The 27848-nt window shown below is 45.1% G+C and overlaps 1 protein-coding gene across 1 annotated transcript in view; it reads left to right on the top strand.

The window, feature by feature from the left end:
• The window catches only part of Csmd2 (CUB and Sushi multiple domains 2), a 526828-nt gene that overhangs the window by 494922 nt on the left and 4058 nt on the right, over window positions 1–27848 (top strand). Inside the window, exons 54-67 of the mRNA XM_042684124.1 lie at window positions 2324–2497; window positions 3869–4057; window positions 5396–5569; window positions 7010–7192; window positions 10940–11116; window positions 11372–11551; window positions 11928–12101; window positions 15222–15395; window positions 15698–15771; window positions 18102–18213; window positions 18722–18901; window positions 22232–22294; window positions 24318–24479; window positions 25999–26111. Of these exons, the coding sequence (XP_042540058.1) occupies window positions 2324–2497; window positions 3869–4057; window positions 5396–5569; window positions 7010–7192; window positions 10940–11116; window positions 11372–11551; window positions 11928–12101; window positions 15222–15395; window positions 15698–15771; window positions 18102–18213; window positions 18722–18901; window positions 22232–22294; window positions 24318–24479; window positions 25999–26111 (2129 nt within the window). The remainder of the gene's footprint in view (window positions 1–2323; window positions 2498–3868; window positions 4058–5395; window positions 5570–7009; window positions 7193–10939; window positions 11117–11371; window positions 11552–11927; window positions 12102–15221; window positions 15396–15697; window positions 15772–18101; window positions 18214–18721; window positions 18902–22231; window positions 22295–24317; window positions 24480–25998; window positions 26112–27848) is intronic.

The raw sequence follows: 27848 nt of genomic DNA, 5'->3' as shown, positions 1-27848 counted from the left end.
CTCTCCTCTATACTTCCTCTACGAGCTCTCATGACCTTTCTCCGCTTAGCTGCTTCACACTTTTATCTGTCTTCTACAGACCCACACTCCATCACCTTATTTGCAGTGTAAACATGCAGCTAAAAAACCATAAGGATGACCAACAATCAGAGAAGCAGGGTTCAGAACTCAGAGGAACCACTTAGAAATAGAGCTACTTGATTGGGGCTGGGAAGGTGGCTCAGTGGTAGAGCACTTGCCTTGCATCCATGAGGCCCTGGGTTCGATTCCCCAGCACCACATAAGCAAAAAGAAAAAAAGCCGGAAGTGGCGCTGTGGCTCAAGTGGTAGAGCGCTAGCCTTGAGCTGAAGAGCTGAGGGACAGCACCCAGGCCCAGAGTTCAGGCCCCACAACCGGACCCAAAAAGAAAAAGAAATAGAGCCACTTGAACAAATCACCTTAAATCTCTGAAAGTTTGTTTGCCCATTGAGAAAAGGATGGTACTACCCTTAGAGAAAAGGGGATAAAATATGTTAATGCCTGTAAATCTGAACAACAGAATGATCTCAGTCTCTTATGTTGCACAGGTGATAGTATCTATCAATGAGACCTTCCACTTCCTGTTTCCGTACCCACACCTCCATCCTGTCTGCATTCTCCCTTGTCCACTCTTCCCCTCCTCTCAGTAATAAAAGAAGCTCGCTCCTGACCCCGATGAATCCCCATCCCTCCTTCCTCCTCAGTGAACTCAGTCTAGTTTTACCTCTCTCCTCTATTCTGCTGCCCTGACCTTTCTGCAGCTTGGCCTATAAGACATCGTCAACACACGCTTTCTTAGCACCTCCCAGGAGCCAGGCATTGTGCTGGATATTGTAGATAAACATGAAATGAATGTGCCATGATCTCACCCTTGGGAAATTTAGGGCCAAGAGGTCCATGTGCTCAAGCTCCAGTTAGATACTCAGGCCTCAGTAAGACCACTGCTTTTCTCCTAGGAATGCCTTGTCCTCCCCTTTGCAGCTGGTATTATTCCCTACAAAAATAGACTGATATTGTGTGTGTGTGTGTGTGTGTGTGTGTGTGTGTGTGTGTGTGTGTGTGTGCTTAAAGTTGGCCATGCAGCTGTAGAGGTTGCCAAATGGAGAATCTGCAGATAGGTTTGGGGAGGAAAGTGGGTTGGAGCCCCAGCAGAGAATTGCTGTTCAAGGTTGAAGGCTATTTTCTGGAAGAAGCTCTCTTCCTCCTGAAGTAAAATCATATCTGTGAAACCCTTCAACTCATTGGGTGAGGCCCACCCATGTTATGAAGGGTGATCGCCTTTACTCGGTCTCCTAATGTAATGTTTAAAATAACTTCACCAGAACATGGAGAGTGTGTGTGACCATATATCTGGGCGCCATAGCCTAGACCCATTGATAAAAAAAATTAGCCATGACACAGTTGTGCTGCTTGAAAAGTTACCCATTTACATTGTTCCCACATTTTCCCTTTATTAGAAGCAAAAGCCACTATAGAATTCTTTCTTCATCACTTCTCTGCTCCAGCCAGAAATTACATGCCCAGCAATAAGAGCCCTGGTACTGGGCATGATGCACTGTCCTGGGGACCCTGCTGCCTGGGAGTAGCAGGACACGATCTGGAGATGAGCAGAGAGCAAGCTCAGGACCCAGAGGGCATAAGGAACTAGTATGTGGGAAAGGGAGAAGGAACCTGGAGGTAGCAAGTGCTCCTGAGGCTTCTTGGACAGAGCTTGTGTCCTGGGAATGTAAGGCAGGAAATAAGCCAGAGCTGCAACTCAGCAAGAGATGCTTCCAGTCACTAGGGATACCAATGGTGGATGCTCTTCTGTGTTCATCTTACTTGAGCTATTGGGGAGTCTTAACATGAGGTGGGGACTGTCCCCCTGGCTTTGGTGTCCACTGCCCATGCTGCCAAGCTTTGTTGGGTTATATATGAACCTTCCTCAAGTCCTTCTGCAGACTTTTGCCTATCCATATTTAAGAAGGTGGCATCCCAAAGGTCATCCCCAGAAATTCTTCTCTAACTTCTCAAGAATGTTTTGTAACCTTTAGGGGTACAATGCCGCTCATGACCCTTTGCCAATCTGGTGAACATGATAGATCCTCATCCAAACTGGCTGCCTATACTCAATTCCATGTGTATAATGACAGTGGGTTCATAAACCCTGTGAAGCTTATCCTCACTCTCCCACCAACCTCGTTGACATTGCCAAGTCCTCCTCTCCCTGGAGACCCAGTTCTGATGTCATGTCAGGGAGAAGAGGATGAATCTTGAAGGTATGTAATAATCACAAGGCTTACCTATCTTCTCTTTTGATTACAGCAATTACCTGTGGACACCCAGGCAACCCTCTCAATGGCCTCACTCAGGGAAACCAGTTCAATCTCAACGATGTGGTCAAGTTTGTTTGCAACCCTGGGTACATATCTGAGGGGGCTGCTAGGTCCCAGTGCCTGGCCAGTGGGCAGTGGAGTGATGCACTGCCCACCTGCAGAAGTGAGTTGCCTTTCTTGTCCCCCTGCTTTTCTCACTACCTCTGACATCTGTGTTTCTGTAACCAAGGAATAAAGCCCAGTGAATTCGGTCCTGATGGTATTCTATTCAGACAAGAAATTCAGAGATGAGGATTTTTTCCAACCTCTAGATAGAGAGCTATGTAAAATTTCCACATGAGTTTCCATAGTAAAGTCAAAACTTAGTTTCATTTTTCAAGACTTGCTTATATTTCATGGAACAAATAATTTGTCATAGTTGTAAAGTCCCATTAATTTTATTTTTTCTTGGTACAGAAGTGTCTTTTCTCATATAAACAAGAAATCTAGAAGCAGTACTGTTTCTGTAGCTGCTCATTGAAATCTAGAGCAACATCTTGATGGTTCCTCATGGTTGCAAAATAGATGCTGAAGCTCCTTTGCAACTACATTAGATAGTCACCTATGCTAGTGGAAAATGTGAAAGCAGTAGAATTGGAATTAAAAAGTAAAAAAGCAGAGGTGTCTAAGAATTAAGATGAAAGGGACACAAAGGAAACCAAAGACTTAAGAGCCAGACGACACAGAAGATATTCTGGCCTCATTTGGATTACTTAGGAAGAAACTTCTAAAGCTTTTAAAGGCTTTTTATGGCAGTGAAGTCAAAGGCTTGTCAAAGGCAAAACTACTGGATAGTGCCTTATCAAAGAGGAAAGGGTATATTCCTGCTCATTCCATTCTGAATGTGAAACTCAGGTAAGAAAATGGACTTGTGCTTTGAAAGCCAACGCATTTATGGTATATTGTCATTCTGCAAAAATTTCACTCTCATTTTTTTTAATAAAACTGCTTTAGAAGCACTTGGACATTTTAAAATCAATTGTATTTCCCAGGGCATTTATGGTTCCCTAAAATATGCATAAAAGTATTTCAACCTATTTCCAAAAGAGACCAGTTGCCGTTCAAGTCAGTTCAAATGTGTCACTTTTACAGTGGACAAGCTTGCTGTGGGGGCCACTTTGGGCCAGGGACCAGGTACACCGAGCTGAGATGGTTGTACCTTCCAGGAATGCAAGTACAGCAAGAACTCACAGTCCCAACTGGCAGTCAACAAGAGCACTAAAGAGGGCAGGGCTATCCAGTCCAGCCAGCCTTTCTAAGGATAAATGAATCACCTGACCAAGTGTCTAAGGTGGACAGAAACCTGCATCTACCAGACCCCACCCCTATCCCCCAACCCCTAATCCCTGCAGACAGGACCTGCCTTGTCAACCAGCTTTGGAGATTTTGCTGGGCTGAGAATGCTTGTCTGTCAAGACTTCTGAGTTTGCATTTGAAAGCTGAGTAAAATCCTCCCATCCACATTTCTATCTCCAATCATCCCATTCCTTTGCAGTCATCAACTGTACAGATCCCGGGCACCAAGAAAACAGCATCCGACAAGTCCATGCCAGCGGCCCACACAGGTTCAGCTTCGGAACCACTGTGTCCTACCAGTGCAACCACGGCTTCTATCTCCTAGGCACCCCAGTGCTCAGCTGCCAGGGAGATGGCACCTGGGACCGACCCCGCCCACAGTGTCTCTGTGAGTAGATGCACCTGTGTGGAGTAATTGGCAGGGTGTGACATGCCACATCACTCACTGTTCATGCCTCTCTGTGGGTGTGGATGGGTGTGGGTGTACGCGCACGCACGCGCGTTCAGGTTTGTGTATAAGTGCATGCATACTGAGGAGTGCCCTTGGCATTATCCCTGGCTGCTTCTTGGTCATCCAGACCCTTTTCAAGTCCTATTGGGAAGCTGCCTCACCAATTCATGTGCTCACTTCCCGGCTAGAAGCCAATCCCTTTCCTATCTCCACTATTGCCACCAACTTCTGTAGACTTTAGAGGTCCTTACCTTTAGAAGGAAGCTATCTATCAGGGCCCCTTCTCCTCACTTAGTTGCTTCCAGGATTTTTTTTTGGGGGGGGGGTTCTCTTAGTGTACTGTAAACAGTTATTTCTTTTATTTTTCTTTCATTTTTCCCCTCTTTGGTTTACCCCCTGTTGTCACTGTTTTATTTTTCTGTACTCTTTGTATGGTATAAGTTTACATAACTTGAGGATGGGAAGGGGAAATCACAGAAACGGTAAGACAAAGGACAAATAGTGAACCAATACAACAGTGATACTCATAAGACATAATGTTGGAAATGAACTCCACAATTTGGAGGGGAGGGGAGTTAGGGGGAGGGAAAGTAGAAAACAAGGGAAAGGGTAACACTCTTTGAAAAGAAATAATACTCATTTCCTTAGTTATGTAACTGTAACCCCTCTGTACATCACTTTTACAACAAAATAGAAAAACAATATCCAAACCCCCCTCTCTTTGGGGAAATTGAAGCAGAAATGCCTAGCTCTGAGGGCACGCTGGCCTGAATGCCAGCTGTAGATTTTTCCATTTAACAAGCTATGTTGTTTGGGAGAACTTTGCTCACCTTCCAGAGCTATGGTTCCTTCTGCTATGAAAATGATGCCAGTATTTAATTCTACAAGGGATTAAATGGTAAAAATTCTGCACAAATGGCTCATTTGTTATCTGATACATAGAAGCTACTTCATAAGTAGTTAACTGCATCAATTATCGTTAGGAAAAGTTATAGGGACCACATGGAAAGAAAGTTTGGGGAAAAGCTCAGTACCAGGACATCTGATGGTACTCCCTCACATATCCTTATGAAAAGACGGTATTATTCTTCACTTGGTTGACTTGGAAATTGTACCATGAGGTGGGTAGGCACCATTTGCGGGTGAACATGTATGCTCCAATAGAAACCCAGGATTTCCCTTTTTCCCTGCCCCCATGACAAGAGTCCTCAACATGTGCAAAGTAATGGCAACTCATCCCTGTAGAGTTATTGAGATGTTTGCTGTTCCCCACAGTGGTATCCTGCGGCCATCCAGGATCTCCACCTCATTCCCAGATGTCTGGAGACAGTTTTACCGTAGGGGCCGTGGTGCGTTACAGCTGTACGGGCAAGCGGACTCTGGTGGGAAATGCCACCCGAATGTGTGGGCTGGATGGACACTGGACGGGCTCCCTCCCCCACTGCTCAGGTATGGAGCCTGGCATCAGGGAAGTCTTCTGGTGGAACTTTGGCTGGAGAGAGATGAACATGACCCATAGATGGGAAGGGATCACACCTTTGGGACTCTTATCCCATCCCTCACAGGTGGAGAGATCCCAACTGGACATCAGTCCTTGTGGTTGGAAGGAAACCAGAATAAAGCTTCTAGTGCTTTCTGATCTTTAGTATCTAAGATCAACCGTATGGCTATTCTTCTAACCACCTAGCATGAAACTGAAAGTCTCTTCTATCCCAAAGTATAATCTCCCTTCACTGAGTTCTATTAAGGAGGCTAGAAAATATTGCAAAGATGATTATTGACTAGGATAGAGAACTAAGCCAGTAAGCCTCCAAAACCCTATTGAGTGAGCTTTCATTATTTTGTGATCTCCTAAGTGATCATCCAGAATGTGGACAGTCTTCCTTGACAACATCAAAAGTCCTTAAGAGAGACTAGAAGCCAGAAGTCACTTTGAGAGCATGAGAACACAAGGAACCCTTCAGGAGAACGTGGTATCCATTCACAAAGGGACATACATTCTGCTGTTCAATCTCTGATCTGGAATAGCCTATAGAATACTTAGTGTCTTATCTCTCATATATCCATCAGAGATGATAGGCAGTTAGGAGACCAGAACCATAAATTGAGCCTTCCTGCAGATCTCTTCGGACAGAATGAAGATAAATCCTCTAATGTTAAATTAATGACCCTTAAATGCCTTAGAAAAGAAAAACACACCATCAAGAAGTAACTCTACGTATATACCAGTGGACAAAGTAGATTTAGTTCCTTTTTTCCTGAAATTTTACCTAGGTTGTCTTTTACATCATCTCCTGTTACTCCTTAAGTTCTGAATCCATTTTTTTTTGTTTTGTTGGTCATGAGGCCTGAACTCTGGGCCTGGGCACTGTCCCTCAGCTCCTCAGCTCAAGTCTAGCGCTCTACCACTTGAGCCACAGTACCACATCTGGCTTTTTCCGCTTATGGGTGCTAAGGTATCAAACCCAGGGCCTCATGCATGCAAGGCAAGCACTCTACCACTGAGCCACCTTCCCAGCTCCTGAGTCCATTTTTTGAGCCTCATTCTGTGCAATTGGAAGAACCACATAATGTATAACAAAATTGCTGGAGTCCTTGAGCCATCAGCCCCTGGACTATGATGGACATGCAGACATTTCAGGAGTTTGAACCACATGTCAGGAAGTTTATTGTCCCCATCCCCATCATCATCACCTTCATCGATGTAAAGAACTGCCATCTGCAGGCTGGGGGTGTGGCTCCCATGGTGGAGTGCTTGCCTCGCAAGTCCATGCCCTGGGTTCAATCCCCAGTACTGCTTCCCCTTAACGATGGCCCCATCTTTCTCTCCCCCAGTCCCCCACTCCCTTTTCTACCATGCATAAACCATGATTTATTTGCTTCTCTCAGGAACCAGCACAGGTGCTTGTGGTGACCCTGGGATCCCAGCCCATGGCATCCGACTGGGGGACAGCTTTGCCACGGGCAGTCTGATGCGTTTCAGCTGTGAAGCTGGCCATGTGCTCCGGGGATCATCAGAACGGACCTGCCAGGCCAGTGGCTCCTGGAGTGGCTCGCAGCCTGAGTGTGGAGGTAATGTATGTGATCATTCTGCTTCTCCCCTTTGCCCCACCCTAGTGTTCTCATCTTCCTCCCACTCCAGCCTCTCACAGAAAAACATCATCCATGCCCCCCCCACTAAACCCTTGGTTTGGTGGGGAGTGGGTACTAACATATAACTTTGATTCATTTCCATCAGTCATTCGAAGATCATATATTCCTACCTCACCCAATAAGGAAAGAAACCAGAAAGACTAAGTTTAATTCATACATTTCTCATACAGTTTCATTTAACCACTGTGTGCTAAATGCTGTAGTTTGTGCTGGGGACACATTAATGAAGAAGACAGACACCCTTCTATGGTCTGAATGAATGCTTGTGTCATACACTCTTCCCACAGTTCATTTGGTAAAACTCAATCACCAAGGTGACAAGGGATGTTATTAGGAGGTGGGACCTTTGGGAGGTGAAGAGATGATCAGAGCCCTTGTGATGGGGTTAGTGCCCTTATACAAGGGAGCTCGGTGAGGTCACTGAGCGCCCTTTCCTCGGTCATGTGAGGACCCAGCAAGGAGGTACTATCCACAAACCAGAAAGCAGAGTCTCACCAGACACCCACTCTACAGATCCCTTCATCCTGGACTTCCCAGACTCCAGAGTGTTGTTTATATGCCACCCAGTCTATGGTATTATGTTATAGCAGCCTGGACAGGCTAAAGAAGGCAACCTCTCCAATCAGAGCTTACCATCAAAGGGAAGGGACCATTAAACAAATGTTCAAAGTATCAAGGAAAGTACAAGTGCAGTATTTAAAAAACAAAACAACAGGGCTGGGAAGGTGGCTCAGTGGTAGAGTGCTTACCTTGCATGCATGAAGCCCTGGATTTGATTCCTCAGCACCACATAAGCAAAAAGAAAAAGGCTGGAAGTGGCGCTGTGGCTCAAGTAGTAGAGCTCCAGCCTTGAGCTGAAGAGCTGAGGGACAGCGTCCAGGCCCAGAGTTCAGGCCCCATGACAGGACAAAAAAAAAAAAAAAGAAAAACAAAACAACAAAAAACCTTTAAAAGTAATCTAGGCCTTCATTGATGTTTTGTGAGGCTGTACCAATAAGAGAAACTGTACTTGCCTATACACATAGTAATGTCTAGAGGGAAGGGTCTATTTTTTTTATTGTGAAAATACTGTACAGAGGGGTTACAATTACATGGGCAAGATAATGAGTACATTTCTTATCAAGCATTGTAGCCTCCTCCTTTGTTTCCCCTTCCCATCCCTTCCCATCCTCCCCCTCCCCCACCCTCCCACCCAGTCCTCCCCGCCCCCCCCCCCCACACACACCAAAGTTGTAAAGTTCGTTTTCGACATAACGACTTGTACATTTCATTGTTGCAATGGGTCCACCTGTATCCCTATTTAAACGATTTGTTTTACCCAGAAGGGTCTATTTTTAAATATCTCTCTCTCCAGAGTCAACTTTTTGCAGCCAGTCCCCAAATCTCTCTTTGAGAAGTTCAGCCTATAGAACACTCTTCCCCACCAATTACATTAACTTTCCACTTTCCTTTTTATATACATACATTGAGTATTAGGACTATATTCGTCCACCATTCCTGTTTCCATTTGTCTACACCTCTCCCACTCTCCCCTTCCCCTCCAACATATTTTATGTTTCAGCTTCCGATATTCATTTTGTTAAACTTTAATTGTTCAGAGGAGTCACATCACATACTCTAGCCAGCTATATATACATATGCCCTTATGTATATTTATATGGGAGGTTATATTTTTTGTCTAAGATTCACATATGAGAGAAAATATGTATTAAGTTGGTAATTTAATAGCCCAGAGAATGATTTCAATTGATTGAAAAAGTGTAATTTGACTGTGGCTAGAACCTAAGGACAAAAAGAACTACAAAGAATTCTTAAACTCTTTTCAGAAATCATATTGTTAGTAACAATATTGACATTACTATGCTGAAAGTATTACATATGCAATACCATAATATGCATGGATACAAACAAATACAAATTATTTACTACCATTAAGGACCAAGATTTTCAGCATCAAGGAGCTCTAATCTAAAAACCAAGAAATTAAGGGAAAACCTAATCCTAAATTTGAGTTGATAAAATCAACATAAACAATGTGTTTGCAATTTTTTTTTTTTTTTGCCAGTTGTGGGCCTGAACTCTAGGCCTGGGTGATGTCCCTCAGCTCTTCAGCTCAAGGCTAGTGCCCTACCACTTGAGCCACAGTGCCACTTCTGGCTTTTTCTGCTTATGTGGTGCTGAGGAATCAAACCCAGGGCCTCATGCATACAAGACAAGCACTCTACCACTGAGCCACCTTCCCAGCCCTGTGTTTGCAATTTAAAAGTTACTTTTCCTAGCTCTCTGCAATCTAAACCTCTATAATGAATGACTACTCAGAATGGATGACTAATAAGAACCCTTGATGCTCAGATTGTGGTCTCCAAATCTATCCTCCATTAAAGGAACCAGGTTCCTTGGAAAAATGGCTGAGTTCAGGGCTGAAGCAGGGAATAGACAAGATAAGCAGGGACTCTAGAACCCCTGCAGCAGGAAATCCACCAAAGATAACTGGAGTCATGTGGAAGGAACTCAGGAGCCAACATGAAGAGGCTCCCAAACTCACCAAAGATGGGATATAAATGATAATGAATGGCAGCATGTAAGTTAGTTTAAGTCAATGAGTTCAAGAAGTAAACTCATTGGTCACCTTTGGAACTTGCTAAGAATTCATTACCCTGTGTCTTTTTTTTTTTTTTAAGAAAGAGTCAAGCATTTTCTAGCCTTCCTGAATGAATTACATTTAGGGAAAGCAAATATATTTGATGATGAGAAATTCCCTTAACTCTAGCTAATGCAAAAAAAAATGATAGAATTAGAATATCACAATTTTCTATTAGAGAACCTAGCCAATGATCATCAATTATTGCTAAAACCATGAAGTGAGAACATAATGGGATTTTTGTAATACCAGACTAGGTGGGTGAGCCTGCCACCATTGATCAGCCTCAACCTCACAAAGCAGAAAACAAGGAGACATTCTGTGTCTCCTGACACAATGCAATAGGAAAAACACCAAAACACCTAAAGCAGCGATGCCAAAAAGTAGAACATGATGACAGGAATGACAGGGAACTGAGAAGCAAATTCCACAATATCTCACTGATACAAAATCAAGAAGATGGGGAGTTCTGCAGGACACATGCCCTGATTTCTGTAACAAATAAATTATAGCAGATGAAACCATAATCCCCGAATTCAAAGTCTTAGAGACACACCAACCAAATGCCACAGCCTTATTTGGATCTTTATTCAAACAAATCAACTACAAAAAAATGATAATTAAGAAACATTGAGCATTCTTGGAATATTTGATGACAAGAAGGAATTATGTAAAATCTTGGATGTGATCATAAAAACAGTCTTTTCCCAAATAACAAAAACACTATTATTTAGGAATTTTAAAAAAATCAGGCCAGCCATGGTGGCACCTGCCTGTAATCACAGGTACACAAGGAAGGGTAAGTAGTAGAATCACTGTTGGTCCAAGGCAAAAGCACGAGACCCTGCCTAAAAACTAAAAGCCGTAAAGACTAGGGTCATCGACTGAGTACTTGGTACAAGGAAGAGTACTTGCTTAGCAACCACAAGGCCCCAGTAGTCCCCCTAGCCTCCTCCACCAAAAAAAGGTAATAATAAAAATATTTTTAATTGTTCTGGTAAATAATGTGATCTTCGGCTTCCCAGTGATCTCTTGTGGGAACCCCGGGACTCCAAGCAATGCCCGCGTTGTGTTCAGTGACGGCCTGGTTTTCTCCAGCTCCATCGTCTATGCGTGTCGGGAAGGCTACTACGCCACAGGCCTGCTCAGCCGACACTGCTCCGTCAATGGCACCTGGACAGGCAGCGACCCAGAGTGCACAGGTGAATGCCAGGTCTTCTTGACTTAAGAATGGGATCCGTACGGATGTTGCGACTGTGGGGAAGGAGAGGCAGGAAGCACTGACCTAACTAACTGACTTTAGAATGGGCAGTGCCAATGGGGGTCAATAAGGACCCCCCCAATCTGAAGGTGTTCTTCCTTGGATGGGTGGGGGGAGCAGTATGCATGACATTGGAGTCCTGAAGAGAAATGGGGTCCAGCTGTGAGTGAAGAATACTGCATCTATTTTACCCCAGTCATCAACTGCGGTGACCCTGGGATTCCAGCCAATGGCATCCGGCTGGGCAACGACTTCAGATATAACAAAACAGTGGCATTCCAGTGTGTCCCTGGCTACACGATGGAGTCACACAGAGTGTCTGTGCTGAGCTGCACCAAGGACCGGACATGGAATGGGACCAAGCCAGTCTGCAAAGGTGCGTCTGAGGGTGGAAGGTGTAGACAGAGAGCCAAAGAAGCGACACAAATGGACATAGGCGGAGGTAACAAGGGCAAGCCCTAATGTCTTACCAGGAGTGTGCAGGAGAAGGGCTGGTCCTGAGGAGGGAGTTGGAAAGCACTAAGGTAGGGCCTGGACCTTGAACATCGAAGCCAAGAGAGGATGAGGTTGCCACACTTCAGAGGGTTCATTATAAGGTGCAAAAGAGATCAGAACCACCACAGTAAAGAGGTTCTTTTTGGTTCTTCCTACTTGGCTCAGACTCCAGGTCGAGCACGGTAGGCAGTAGGAGGCATTGCCCAGGACGGTTTCTCCAGAACTCTGACATCTGCTCTTGCCTCTCCCCTCCCCAGCTATCATGTGCAAGCCCCCTCAGCTCGTCCCCAATGGGAAAGTGGTGGGTTCTGACTTCATGTGGGGCTCAAGCGTAACTTATGCCTGCCTTGAGGGATACCAGCTGTCCTTGCCTGCGGTGCTCACCTGTGAGGGAAATGGATCCTGGACCGGAGAGCTACCTCAGTGCTTCCGTAAGTGGCTTGCAAGGGGCTTTGGGTACATCCTGTGTCATGGTTTCTTCCCTTCCTCCTCAGGGCTCTACTGCCAGAAAGCCCAGAATAAGTAGATCTCAATCCAGATTGGGGAAAAGCTTCCTCAAGACACTGGTAAAGAAAGAAGTTGAAAAGAAGATGATGATCATACCTTAATTGAACCCTGGTTATAGACACTGTCTGGGGTCTCAGTGGAAGGAGATGAAGCCAGAAATAAGAAGGGGTTTCTTGAGCTGATGGTGAACTGGCTCTAAGTACATCCAGAGCTGGAAAAGTGTCTGCTGTGTTCTGATGAGCCCAAGTCCATTCCAGGCCTGGTTTTGTACTGAGGTCCTCAGAGAAGCAGGCTGTAGGATTTGTGACCCACATGGAGAATAGATTCTGGAAGGTTGTCTCAGTGCTCCTGGTTGGACAGACAATAGGACCTATTCTTTCCTTTTTGCTGTATATTTATATTAGTCTGTAGAAAACTGCCCACACACTCCTGATACTGTTTAAATATCTCTGTAAATTGGCTCCAATTTGGGAACTTCAGCAGGGATTAGGATGACCTACTCAAAAGCAGACACAAGCAAGTGGTTCACATTAACACCTCTTAAGTCTCAGGATTGTCTGGATGCTTTTCCTCTTGAGAAATAGCTGGATTGCTTTTTTAACAAAGAATTGTGTGGGCTGGGATGTGGCTTAGTAGTTAGAAAGCATACTTAGCATGCATGAGGCACCAAGTTCTTACCCAGCACACATGCACATGGACATATACACATGAAATGAGTTGTGGTCATTGTAAAAAGAGAATTGTATGCCAGGCACAGGAGGCTCATCCTGTAATCCTAGCTACACAGGAGATTGAGATTTGAAGATTGTAGTTTGAAGCCAGCCTAGTCAGGAAAGTCCATCAGGAAAAAGATTGGAAGTAGAACTGTGGCTCAGGTAGTAGAGTGCCAGCCTTCAGTGACAAAGCTAAGGGATAGTGCCAGGCCTTAAGTTCAAGCCCCAGTACAGCACACACACAAAAAAATATTCCATATTATAAAGTACAAAGAGAAAAATAAGACTTTCCAAAGATAGCCATGGTATTGCTTTGCACTCTGCCTCCTCATGGATCATGATGCATTTTTGCATGTCTAGCCAACTATGTACATGATTTTATAAGTGACAGTAGATTGTGCTGCACGTGGTACTGCATGACAAATTTATTGACAGGCCACCAATCCTTCTCCATCAGCATGCACTGACCCATGCATCACCATTTATAATGTCTTTAAAGAATGTCCTTGTTATACGTCTCACACTTTGTTTATCCTTCTCCTATTGGGGATGAGTTTAGTTTGTCCCCACTTTGTGTTAAAAGCATCTGTGTCATAAATATCCCTGAAATGGCATTGTTCTCTCCTGTGGTTAAGTTCTCAAAGAGAATGCTCAACCAGTGGGCAGCAAGTCTGCATTTTCTGACATATGCTGCCCAATTGCCTATCAGCCTACCTGATAGCTCATGCCCATAATTCTAGCTACTCAGGAAGCTGAGATCTGAAGGATCCCAGTTCAAGCCAGTCTTCTTCCATGAAAAAAAAATCTGAGACTTTTCTGGAGACCCCATCTCCACATGGTTGGATATCAGCTGTGAGTAAGAAGGCTAATCAAGAATGTAAGGCCTGGTACAGGAAGGAAGGAAGAGAGGAAGGAAGGAAGGAAGGAAGGAGGGAGGGAGGGAGGGAGAGAGGGAGGAAGGAAGGAGGAAGGGAGAGAGGGAGGGAGGGAGGGAAGGAAGGAGGGAAGGGAGGGAGGGAGAGACGGAGGGAGGGAGGGAAGAAAGAAAGAAACAAACAAAGAAAAGAAAATGGCTCAATTTATATTCTCCCCTGAAGCTGTGAGGATGTTTCTTGGCTCACACCCTCATCAACAATAGGTTCTGCCAATTTTTTGAAATATCTATAAATCTGAAGAGTTTCAAGAGATAGCTCATTATTTAATAAATGGCCTCCATTGCTAATTAGAAAGGCTGAGCTGCTCCTTCTTGCCTTGCCAGCCTTCCTTGATATGATTATTTCTGTTCAGCTCGGCTTTAAACTGGCTTCTAATCAGTCACCTAGACTCCCAGCTTTCAGGGTACCTCAAGACCCTGCATGTACACACACACACACACACACACTTGCAATAATTGTAGTGTTATCATAGGGAGCTTTGCTTTTGGTAGTGATTTTATTTTATGCCAGTCCTGGGGCTTGAACTCAGAACCTAGGCACCCTGAGATTTCTTTTGCTCAAGGCTAGTGCTCTTCCATTTAAGCCACAGTGCCACTTCTGGCTTTTTGGTGGTTAATTGGAGATAAGAGTCTCATGGACTTTCCTGGCTGGTCTGGCTTAGAACTTCAATCTTCAGATCTCAGCTTCTGGAGTAGCTAGGATTAAAGGCGTGAGCCACCAGTGCCTGACTGGTACTGAATTTTTTATGGCACTCTGTGATGGGAACTTGACCAGAGTGTCAATGGAACTCTTTCAAAAGAAATTTCACAGCACATATCAAGAGCTGAGAACATACTCAAGCCTTTGAAGATAGTTAGCCCACTCCTAGAAAACCCCCTAAGAAAATAATACAAGTATTCCAGATGGAGTGGCACTTCCTGCACATTAGCGTTCTGTGCTACACCTGTTCTCCCAGCAACTTGGGAGGCAGAGATGGAGAGGTTAAAGGCTCCAGGATGGCCCAGGCAAAAAAAGTTGTCAAGACTCCTATCTCAGCCAACAAGCTGGTTAAAGTGATATCAGCTTATAATTCTAGCTACAAAGTAGATGAAGGTAAAAACATAGTAGCCTGAGACTGGCCTCAGACAAAATGATGAGATCCTATTTTTAAAAGAACTGAAGTAGTGTGTGTGTGACCTGTGTGTGTGGTGGCTTAAGCCTATGATCCTAGTTATTTGGGATGCAAAAGTGGATCATAGTTGTAGGCTAGCCATGGCATAAAAGTTCGTGAGATTCCTTCTCCATCATCCCAGCAGCAAAGACAAAGAACAAAGGCGGGGAGGGGCAGGAGGTTGGAAGACTGGGTTCAAGCCATGGAGCTAGACCCTTCATCCTCCCTTCATTCCCCTTCTTCCAGCTGTGTTCTGCGGAGATCCTGGTGTTCCTCCCCGTGGGAGGAGAGAGGACCGAGGCTTCTCCTACAGGTCATCTGTGTCCTACTCCTGCCATCCTCCTCTGGTGCTGGTGGGCTCTCCACGGAGGTTTTGCCAGTCTGATGGGACGTGGAGCGGCACGCAGCCCAGCTGCATAGGTGAGAGGGCACGTGGACAAAGTGTCCCAGCTGCTGGCCAGCCCGGTGGTGGGCGCAAGATGCTAGCTTTCCTTGCCTAGCTTGGGTGGTCTCATCTGCACTGGGGAATGAGGCCTCCCCTGAGCTAATGTGTTCTAGGGAATCAACAGTCAGTCAGGATCCCTGAGGCAGGACGTGATCTCAGAAGGCAGGGGAGCCGCAAGGGGGAGTGTTCTCTTTCCTAGGCCTGATTCTCAGTGTGGGAGAATATGGAGTGAGAGATCAGGGACCATAGGGTCTGCTTCTTTGTTTTGTCCCTCCAGATCCCACGCTGACCATGTGTGCGGACCCCGGCATGCCGCAGTTCGGGATACAGAACAATTCCCAGGGCTACCAGGTAATATGGTCAGCCAAGACCAGATCTCAGTGCCCATCCCCCTTCCAGTCGCCGTCAGTGTTGGGACTCAGGGTCCTTCCTGGGGGCAGCACAAAGGGAGGTCAACCTAGAAGCTACCTCTCGGAACCATGCTCCACTGGAACTCCCTGCAGAGCCAGTAAAGCTCTTCCGTCCGCCAACACCAATAAGATTGATGAGGGAGACCATGTGCTGCCTTAAACGCCGCCCAGCAGGCCCAGAGTGGGAACCACAAGGGACACAGCAGGAAGGTCAGGTCCACCAGCCGGCCATCCTGTCGGGATGCAGACACACATCTGCACCCACCTCTCAGAATGAGCCTTCTTGGGTAGCCTGGACGGGACACTCTGAACAGAGTCAAGGAAGCAGAGACACTGGAATGATCTCAGGGCAGGGAGGTGGGCTAGAGCCCCAGAAGAGATCAGCAACTAACCTGCAAGTGGCAGGCTGGAACCAGTCACATGATGTCATGACTCCTCAGTCTGCACTCGGGCTGGAGCAGGAAATGGGGAGAAGGGAAGACAGGGCAGGATGGGGCCAGCTCTGTTCTAGCAGCTGCCCTGCGGGTGACAGAGGGCAAGTGATGGGTGTGGTATAAAGGGGGCGGGAGCAGGGTGGGTTGTCCTTTTAGGAAGAGCAGTTAAGGAATAGCTTTCTAAAGATAGCATTTGAACTGTGGCCTTCACAACAAGAAAGGTCAGCACTATTTAGAGCAAGACTGCATTCCTGACTCTGCAGTAGAGCAGGGGAGGTGAGGAATGCTGAGCACTAGGCTAGGTCTGAAGACATCAGGCTCTGGCTGGTGAGGTTGTACATTCACACTCTCAAAGGCCCAGAAGTTTTACTCCTCAAACATACCCCTGAGATAGTCTAGCAGTGCCACCAAGAACAAGAACAACACTGTGGTAGAGTCACAGGTTACTATACAGCTACGCAAATGAATGAACAGGAACCACCACCATCACCATTCTTTTGAATAACGAAAGTGAGATAAAGACTAAAAACAAAAAGAAAACTTACTAACTAGTTTAGAGATGAATGGGGCATGTGTACGATAAGATTTGTTTTTATCAAGGCAAGAAAATAAGAACACAAATCTGGGCACCGGTGGCTCACGCCTGTAATCCTAGCTACTCAGGAGGCTGAGATCTGAGGATCGCGGTTCAAAGCCAGCCCGGGCAGGAGAGACCGTGAGACTCCTATCTCCAATAAACCACCACAAAACCGGAAGTGGCGCTATAGCTAAAGTGGTAGAGCACTCACCTTGAGCTGAAGAGCTGAGGGACAGCACCCAGGCCCAGAGTTCAAGCCCCACGACCGACAAAAAAAAGAAAATAAGAACACAAAATTTCAGGTGATGGTCACTCTGCAGACAGAGAGAAGCTGAGGAATGGAATGCATAGATATAGAAGCAGGGAGGAATGCATAGACATGCAGCCCTGCCCCACACTCCTGTGCTGAAGTGCTCCATTTAAGGAGCTCATTTTATTATTACTCTTGTTATCTCTATTCATATTTTTTTGCATGCCTCAGATGATCACAAAATGAATTTTTACAAAGAGGAAGGTATGGGCCAGGTCACACAGGACCCTGAGGCCAGAGGAAATAGTTCAGATTTTATTTCTAATGTCATTTGTAAGCAACTCAGTTTGATCCAGCATTCGAAATACTACTCTGGCTGCTGAGTGGAGAATTGGGGTTAAGAGAGGAAGCTCTTAGACAAGTAGGACACTGTTGTGGCTTGGGCAGAAAAGGTCTATCCTCTCCAAAACCAACTAGAAAAAAGCCAAGCTGGAGGCATGGCTCAAGTAGTAGAACACCAGCTAACCAAGCAAGCTCAGTGAGCATGAGGCCCTGAATTCAAATCCTGGTATGGGGAAACTGAAGTGATCATTTAATTTTACACAGCTTGTCACATTTTATAAAATGCTCCAGCCCACTGTCACATTTGAGTGGCACAGCGTGCCAGAGTAATTGTCACCCATACACGTGCATGCACACACACACACACACACCTTCACATGTGAGACGACGATGGTTTAGGATTTCATTCACGATGTAATCCATCCAATAAGGGCCCTGATGTAGCTCGGAAGCCATGGTTTAGGATTTCATTCACGATGTAATCCATCCAATAAGGGCCCTGATGTAGCTCGGAAGCCAAGTGCCGCCTTTGCCATCCACTGCCCCCAAAGGATCAGTAAGATTTATCTGGGCAGAGAAGACTGGCGGAGGCAATGGCATGAGTTCTGGTTGGACCATGAGACGTTGGGCCTGATGGAAGGCGATGACACCTGTCTGTCCTTCCACAGGTTGGGAGCACGGTGCTCTTCCGCTGTCAGAAAGGTTACCTGCTTCAGGGCTCCACCACCAGGACCTGCCTCCCCAACCTGACCTGGAGCGGGACGCCACCCGACTGTGTCCGTGAGTGTGGGGCTCACCCCAGACGTCACCCACATCCCCCAGCCCGAGGGCTGCAATGGCAGGCAGCTCCCACCTTCCCATCCAAAACAAAGCTGGCCTCTGTGTACCAACACCCGGAGCCTCACTGACAGTCTCCACATGAAAGTTTGTTGTTGTTGTTGTTGTTGTTAATTGAAAGCCATCCCTAGGTCTTAGCTAAGAAAACTCTATGCAGTGGCAGCAGAGTTCTAGGAAGAGTGCAGGTGTCGGCCACGATTACTCATCTTCCCTTGGATAAAGTGCCATTGGCTTAAGTTCACCAGAACTCAACAAGCCAGAAGCTACATGGGTTCCTTTCTAGGGACCTCATGCTTGCGGTTAGAAGGATGGGGTGAGGAAGGGGGACACTGGGCCTGGAAGGACCCAGAAGGGGAAGGAAGAATTCCATGTAAGAACAGGAGAAGGGAGGAAATGATCCCCCTAAGGGCTCAGCCCCCTCAGGTCCTGCAATGCCTTTCCTCTTCCCCAGCCCACCACTGCAAGCAGCCAGAGACGCCAACACATGCCAATGTTGGGGCCCTGGACTTGCCCTCCATGGGCTACACGCTCATCTACTCCTGCCAGGAGGGCTTCTCCCTGAAGGGCGGCTCAGAGCACCGCACCTGCAAAGCGGACGGCAGCTGGACAGGCAAACCGCCCATCTGCCTGGGTGAGTGAGCACATTGGGGGAGCCGCTCCAGAGCAGAGCCAGGAGGGAGGCTGGGCTTGAGCTGAAAAAAGGAAAAGCAAGAAACCAAGCTTTGCAGGGGTAGACCTGTCCTCCGATTCTCTGAGCTGCTGTGTCTCCAGGAGATCAAACCCAAGCAGTATAAAAAGACCCCAAGGTGGACCCATCTGTTTTCTCTTGCCTGGCATTAGACACGCTCTCATGGGAGTGTACTTCCTGAGAGAAGCTCAGACTGGTCTTGCAATCAATCGGGCAGGGGCATATTAGAACCTTGATAAGACATGACCATGTCCCAGACCTCCTTCCCTCTCTTTACATTCTTTCCAGCGGATATATAAGACCTGCACCTGCATACAGGACATTCTAATACACATACACACTGCGTAACATTCAAATCTGGGCGAGGGCCTGCCTCCTCGCAGTGGTCATTACCTCTCCATCTTCATCATCTGCGACTTCTCCGTTCATTGTGCCTTGATCATCCCTACCGTACCTGTCCTGGGCCCTGGGGATTTGGAGGTGCAAATCACAGCTCTGCCCTGAAAGAGCAAAGAGAGGGTTGTGAAGACAAAGGTGTTACCAGCTGGAGCAGTCATCTGGAGGAATCAAGAGATGCTCTGACTGCTGGGGAGTGAAGAGGAAGGGCATTAAAGAGCAGGAGAGGAGCCACCAAGGAAGGCTTCCTGGAGAAGGTGATGTGTAGATGAAGGATGACGCATCATGTTGGTACTAGAACAGTCATGAGTCCTCTCTTAACAGGTGCAGGCATTGTTGTAGTCCTTGGGTAACTCTCTTCATCCTCATGGTCAGACTTTGAGGAAGCAGGCATAGAGAGGTGGAGAAGGAAAAGAACTGACTAGTCTAATTTTTAGGGCCCTTGCTTTCCATCCAGCCCCTCCGAGGAAAGGCCAGAATCAGAGCTGTCATCAGAGCTCACATGAAGTGGCATTCATTATTTTACTTTCTATTTTTTTACCTTTTTTTATTGTAAAAATACTGTACAGAGGGGTTACAGTTACATGAGCAAGGTAAGGAGTACATTTCCTATTGAGCATTGTTGCCTCCTCCTTTGTTTTTCCCTACCATCCCTTCCCTCCCTCCTCCACAACTACCACCCGCCCCCAAAGTTGTAAAGTTCCTTTTCAACATAGTGTCTTGTACATCTCATTGTTACAATGGGCCAACCTGTGTCCCTATTTAAGCATTTTGTTCTTTCCCTTCCCTTCATTGTTTTACTTTCATTGTATGAGTTGTCATAAATTTTCTTTAAAGGGTTGCATTGTTTTATTTATTTTTAATGATAATTTTTAAGTTTTAATTGACACACTGGTGCATATTTATGCACATAGCACAACAGTGTAATGATCAAATCAGTATAATGAGCAATTAGCTCGTCAAACATTTAGCATTTCTTTTTGCTTTGTTTCAGGCTGTTGTTTTTGTGGTTGTTTTGTTTTGAGACAGGATCTCACCATGTAGCCCTGGCTGGCCTCATGATCCTCCTGACTCAGCCTCCCAAGTTCTGGGATCATAGGCATGTATGGTGATACCTGGCTTGCCACTTGCGGTATCTTTGTGTTTTCCATATATAGTAATAACCTAAGGATCTTTTTTTAAAGTACACTTATTCATTTTTTATATTTTATTCATTTTTATAATAGACTATTTTGGGTGTACTAGTCAGTAGCTGTTATCCATTTTGAGAACTTTTTCATCATCCAGAGAAGAAACTTGTTACCTGTTAAATAACAGCTCCTTGTTTCTCCCTTGCCTTACCTCTATTACTCTCTCTGTCTCTAGGAAGTTACATGTTCTAAGTACTTTGAGTTAGTAGAACCATACAATATTTGTCCTTTTGTGTCAAGCTTATTTTATTTGGTATAATGGTCTTGACTCATACTGAATCTTGCTCCAGCCCCAGGCCACCTGTTCCGGCTCCATGTTTTTAGCAAGTACCAGAATTCCATTCCATTTTTATGACTGAATAATATTCCAGTGTGTACATATATACCATTTTGTTTATCCCTTCAACAGTTGGTAGACATTTGGGACTTTGGTGACTAGTGCAGCTGTGACCATACATAGACACAGGGGTTTTTAGTTCTTTAGGGTTTATATAGGAGTAAAGCTATAACCCTAGGTATGTATAACAATTTAAGGAGCTCTGCCTCAATGCCTGTACCATTTTTCAGTCTTCCCAGAAATGGCTCAGGGTCCCAATTCCTCTACATCCTCACCTATCCTTGTTATTAGCCATCTTTTAGTACCTCCTCCCCAAGCAGATGTACAGTGGTACCTCATGATTTGCTCAACCTTTTTACCTAATTACTTACTTTTTTTTAAACTGACAAATATTGATACACCACACTACAGCATGATGTTTCATCTTATGTCAACATTGTAGCATGGCTAAATTGAGCTAATTAATATATCTATTGTCAACATAATTAACATTTTATAGTCAGAACACTTAAAATCTACCCTCTTAGCAAGTTTCTACTACATCTTACATTGTAGTCAGTCATGTTCACTATTATGGCCAATAAATGTGGAGCTTATTCCTCCTGCCTAACTGAAATTTTGTACCTTTCACACCACCCTGCCCAGTCCTGGCAACACCAGAGGCTGCTTCTCTGAGTCTGATTGTCTTAGAGGCCACTTTAAGTGTACTCATAAAGTAGTTGTCTTTCTGTGCCTGACTTACTTCACTAAACAGAATTTCTTCATTCTGTCAAGACAGAATTTCTGTCTTTGTAAGGACTAAATAATATTCCACTGTGGGGAAAGGGGCACAGAGAAATGATGGACAGTCGAATAAATTGATTCCATATCGTGGCTATTGTGAATGATGTTATAGTGTACACAAGAATTCAGGCAGCTCTCCAGAATACCAATTTCTATTCCTTTGTGTGTTTTTCCAGAAGTGGGATTTTTCTGGATCATGATGGTTTATATTCATTTTTAGGTTTTTCTCTTGGCTACTTCAAGATTATAGTAGCTCCTGTTAATTGTTTAATGTAGTAATGATTATATTTACTAGTATATCCTAAGACAATGTTTAACATTTCAAGGGGTGTAACTGCTGTAACTGATTTCCTTTGTAATTCTTAGTCCTTTTCTTATTTGTGAGATGGGTCTTATTTGTGAGATGGGTCCTTAATATCACTAGACCATCATCTCACTCAGGTCTACCTCCTGCTCTTATATCAGAGAGCCCATTGACCTAATGTCGATCCGTTGGCCGTTACTTTTCAAACAGTGTGAATCAGAAGCTGACTCTGTTTTCTACCTTCCATTCTCTTTCCCCAGCAGAGGTCCGGCCCAGTGGGAGACCTATCAACACTGTACGGGAGCCTCCGCTCACTCAAGCCTCAGGTAGCTATTGTTCAGATTGTGGGCTAAAGAAATTGATGGGCATTGGCTCTACTGCCAAATTAACCATGCAGATAGGATGACTGAGAGCCCAATGGGACAATCTGGAACCTTCTGTAGATGAACATCCAATAGATGTCCCCACCCAGCTCCCAAGCTAAGAAGACTTCTAAAGGGAGAGATCAGAAACCTCATCCAGAAGAGAGAGGCTGCTCCTCCCAAAAATCATCCTTGACCCTTCCTGACACAGGCCCAGCCAGTCAGTGGTCACACAAACACAGAGACCCAGGTTCTATCCACTTGGTCCCTGGAAGTGGTTACTTCTTTGAGACAGGTGTCTCAAATTTGTCCAGAGAAGGACAAATTACCCTGATAAATAAAACTATTACAGAATATCACATCATTATACACACTTACATACATTTAGCACATGTTTTAGTCAGCTTTCTATTATCATAACAAATACCTGAGATAATCATTATGAAGAGGAAAGGTCTATTTTGGCTCACAGTTCTGGATGTCAGTCCATGATTGGTTAGCCCTGATACTTCTGGGCTGGTGGCAAGGCAGCACATCATGGAGAAAGCATGTGGTGGAGGAAGCCTGTCCACCTCATAGCCAGGAAGAGAAAGAGTCTGGGGCCCACAGTCCCCTTTAATGGCATGTCCCAAACCCTAAAACCTCCAACTTCACCCAAACTCTTAAACTTTCTGCCACCTCCCAATAGTGCCATACTAGGGATGAAGCCTTTGGAAAACATTCAAACTATAGCTGTACATTTGCATGTGCATCGCACAGGAAGCAAGAGTAGATTAGGCATCTCAGACTCAATTCTGGTGCCATTTTGGTCCCTGACCACCTGTGACTTTGGGCAAACAAACTTCACCTCCAGCTTCAGTTTATTTTTTGAAAAATTGGGATCAAAATTCTTGCCTTAAAATTATTCCAGGACAAATAAGAAACTTTAATAGCTGTGAATCACCAAAGGCTTTTATGCCCTCCACAATGAGCCTCATGCAGCTCCCAGTACTCATCTTTGGAGCCCTGTGGTGACCCTAAGAGACAGGTGGAATGGTTTCACTTATAGAACAACAGGTGTGGCAGGAACAGGGAAGAAGCTGGCAAGTGACAGAGCTGGGATGGAATCCAGACTGTCTGTCTCATAGACCCACATTTCGTCTTCCTAGCACACTATTTCCCATCAGTCTCCCTCTTTCCCCTCTCTGTTTTATAAACTCTTTCTCTCCTTTCCTCTCTTCTTGTTTCTCCTCTGTCTTCCTTACAGTTCCCTTTCTCTTTTCTTTTATATATATAATTAACAAATAATAAATGTATTTATGGATTACAACGCGAAGTTATAACAGGCATATATGTGTTTCTGTGTTGCAGTATAGCTAAGTGAAGCTAATTGATAGCCATTAACCCTCTGTGTTATTTTCTTGAGACAAAATTTAAAATATGCTCTTTTAGCAATTTTGAAATATTATTCTATTATCACCCACCATCATCCTGAGGTACAATCAGTCACTATACCTTTTTCTCCTGTCGAGGAGAAACTTGTCACTCTTCACTCTTTCAGCTTGCTCCTAGAAGTAAGATTGTGTTATCTTTCTGTCCCTGGTTTATTTCACTTACCATAAGGTCATACCAATTTATCCTTCTTGAGACAAATGGAGAATATTCTGCCTTGTCTATACATCCCACATTTTTTTCTATCCATTGATCTGTTGGTGGAAACTTTGGTTGATCCCATAATTTGAGTATTGTGTGACTAGTATTGCAGTAAACAGGAACCCAGAGACATCTCATCAACATCCTGGTTTCAATTCCTTCCATGCACCTGCCCTGAGACACAAAAGGATTGAAAGAGGCACAGGGCACTCTACCACTCTACCACCAGTTAGATACTGGGAAGGGAAACTGCTTCCACGAGTGAGCTGGGAACTGACATCAAATGGCCCTGATGCACCTTCAACACACAAAGTCCCTCTCTCTCTCTCTCACATATGGTTCTCCACTTCTCTAGTTCCAGGGGATGTTTTTGCCAAAAATTCCCTATGGAAAGGAGCCTATGAGTACCAGGGGAAGAAGCAGCCAGCCATGCTCAGAGTGACTGGCTTCCAGGTGGCCAACAGCAAGGTCAATGCCACCATGATTGATCACAGTGGTGTGGAGCTGCACCTGGCTGGTAAGGAGGAGGCCATAACCATGAAAGCAGGGCAGATGATACAGGCCATGGGTACACCTCTTTGTAAGCATGAGTCTCTTGTCATCATGATGTCATAGGTCATCATGATGTTGCAAATCATGATGTCATTTGTCGTGATGTCATGTTATTTCATGTCATGGAAGACCCAGACCAGTTCATTGACCATGGGGAAGAACAGGTGTCTATTCATTGTTATTTTCATGGGGGAAAAAGACATCACCAAGGGCAAAGGGAAATACTGGATGACAAACACAAAAACTCAAATGTATGAAGAACTCTTGTATATAGAGAGACTGGACACTGCTAGCTCTAAAGCCTAACCACAAATAGGAACAGAGAGCCCTCAGCAGCCCAATACAATTCTTAAAAATGAAAAAAATAATTTTCCAGCAGCAATCAAATCAAAGTAAACGCAAAGTATCACTTTCCACTTTGCTCATCTGTTCACAGCTTTAAAAACAATAATCCTCAGGGCTGGTCCAGCTTGACCATAACAGGCAAAGTATACAATTGTAATACAGCTCTAGAAAATGGCAACTTATATCAAGTCTTGAAAATAACTGGGTCTATTCATTACATTTCTATTTTATCATCAGAAATTGATGTGGAGGGAGTCAAACATTTATGAATAAAGAATGTCCACTTTCTAGAGCTATTTAGAATTTTCCCCAAATAAAGTCATATGTCTGTGTATACATATATATGCATATATATTGTCATGTTGTATTTGCTAGATAAATATCGTGCCAATTTGGGGAAATTTTGCACATTACATTTAAAATACAACTCTAGTTTCTGAAAGAAAGAAAAAATGTACTCATAAGAAAGAAAAGGAAGTATTTACACCAAGCATTAGGAATAGTTATTTTAGTACATTTTACAATTGTACATACTTGAGGAATACAGTTGTTATTACTTAGTAGCAAATCAGAGGAGATTTTTTTCTCTGTTCATCTCTGTACTTTTCAAAGTTCAAGTATTATCGGAAAAACTGACTTCTTTAGAAAATAAGTGTTTTGGTTTGTTTTGAGTAGATGGTTAGATGAATGAATGCCTAGTGAACGTGAGAAATCACAGCCCTGGAAATGAGGTCCACTCATTCATGCGTAAAGCACTCACGCTGCTCCAGGCAGCCATAAACACACTGACATACACCTGTGTGCATGCCTGATACCTTCCTGCACCAACCAGCCTGTAAACACACTTGTGCATTAGCAATCAGATCAAAAGACACAAAACCATATTGTCCCAGATGCGTGCATGAACCAAGTCTGCCCAGCACTGCAGTTACTAACATGTCCATGCACATTCCTGCAAAGATTCTCATTCAGCACACACATAACTCTTTACGTACTTATTTACAGGTGCGTAGGAACATTCAAATGTACAGGAAACTTTCTACCAGCATTTGAAATTCTCAGGCACAGCAATTGGTGTTTGGAGATTATTTTTGCAACTCTTTCAAGAATACCCCCTCTAACTTTTTTTCCTTACTCAGGACATTACAAGAAAGAAGATTTCCATCTCTTACTCCAGGTCTACCAGATCACAGGGCCTGTGGAGATTTTTGTGAATAAGTTCAAAGATGACCACTGGGCTCTAGATGGGCATGTAAGTTCAGCAATTTTGGCATGCCCTGTCCTATCTCCACTTCCCAAACCACTGACAGGAAAGAGAAAGCAAAGGATGTGGCAACTCCCAGGATCCCATAGGAGTTTGGAGGAGGCCAGAGGGACCAGGCCTGGAAGCAGGGGATTCCTTCTCTGCTAATGAATTGACAGAGGAAAAGATAAAAAGAGCCCAAAGATTCAGAGTCAAGAGGCCCACCATGTCTGAGAGAGATGAGTATGTTCTGCTGTTAGAACTAGGAGCAGGGTTTGAAGGTCATGGCTGTGAGAGCAAATCCGAGGGTGAAGGTCATGGTTCTGTGGTGTGGGCTGGAAGAAGAAAGTGAATCCCAAATGATTACCTCAACCATCTACTCATATTTGAGGAGGGCTGTGAGGGATTTTTCACAACTTGGGATACCAGGACAGGGGGGAGGGGTTGAACCTCCTTGCATTCCCTCTGGGAAAGATACTACCTTCTAGGGCATCCTTGGGGTGGAAGCTATCCCTGGCGATGCTCCTCTGCCCATACATTCCTATCGCGTAGGTGTTGGAGTTGAACATAGTCTTGCCCACCATATCATCAGCATCCCTGACTGGGATTGCCAGAGTCGGACAAGGAAGGAAAGAAGAGAGCAAGAGGTCATGATGGGCCAGAGTAGCAGAGAGCTGAGGAGTCATGGAATTCATAGAGACAAGAGTTTCTGGAGGAACAGTGGAACTGAGCCAGATTTGCTTTATAAACCCATTAGAAGAACCAAGGGGCTTTTCCAGAGGACTGGCATGCAATTAGTTCTATGCTGTGCCCAAGGCTATCTAAGGACCCTCATACTTACCCAGATATCAGCCAGCTTCAGTTGCGGCTGAGCAGGAGCAAGTAATTCCAGCATGCCAGGGGAGTGGCCAGGTGTGAGAGGATAAGGGTCAAGGTTGGAATCTGGAGCTGGCAAGACAGACCAGGGGCAAGATGAGAAGGGAACAGTGACGCCAGAAGCAGTTTGGGTCACTGCCTAGGACAATGGGCAACCATGGGGGGCCCTTGCACACCCAGCCAGGGCCTGTGCAAGAGGATAGGTGAGCATATGGACAGAGGGCGTCCCTGGGGATGGAGCACAGGTTTGAGCATCTTCCAACCACATGCTTCAGCTGCTAATGCCATAGGACACCTTGGAGCATCATGGAGGCTCAGAGGCAGAGGGGCCAGGGAGAGTAGTATTTCCAGCTACCCTGCAAAGCCAACATCTTGGGCTGGACGACTTCTCTGAAACATGCTGAGTCTGCTTTGCACCTTGGAACCGTGTTTCTGGGTGCTCCACAATGCTCCAAGATGATTTTCAACACAGTAACAGAAGCTCACGTAGCTAAGGTCTGTGAATGAAGAGTTCTGAGCTTTACCTGGAGGAACTCATTCAGTCTACTACATAGATACCATCGTGTGTCCTGTTTGGCAAGTGAGGCTCAGGCACTTGAATGATGATTTGACTGCAGAAGAGAACATGTCTTTTCCTCAGGTTGTCAGGTTCCCTGCTCTGCTCTGTCAGTCCTGCTGTGCCCCTCACCTGGGTGTGGGTGGAGAGACAAATATGCCTGTGTGTCAGAGCAGGGGATCAGTGGGCAATACCAGCCTACCTGTGACTGTATCTGTGGTATGGTATGGTATGGCATGGCCAGCCAGAGTTCTAGATCTTTCTAAATACCCTTATTCTTGAGCTGTCTCCTCTCCCCCATCCCTGCCCCAAAC

Source organism: Dipodomys spectabilis, unplaced genomic scaffold, assembly GCF_019054845.1.
Source record: "Dipodomys spectabilis isolate Male_0828 unplaced genomic scaffold, ASM1905484v1 ptg000002l, whole genome shotgun sequence".
NCBI lineage: Eukaryota > Metazoa > Chordata > Mammalia > Rodentia > Heteromyidae > Dipodomys > Dipodomys spectabilis.
Note: the sequence above shows the minus strand (reverse complement) of the source record. Positions and strands in the feature narration are given on the sequence as shown.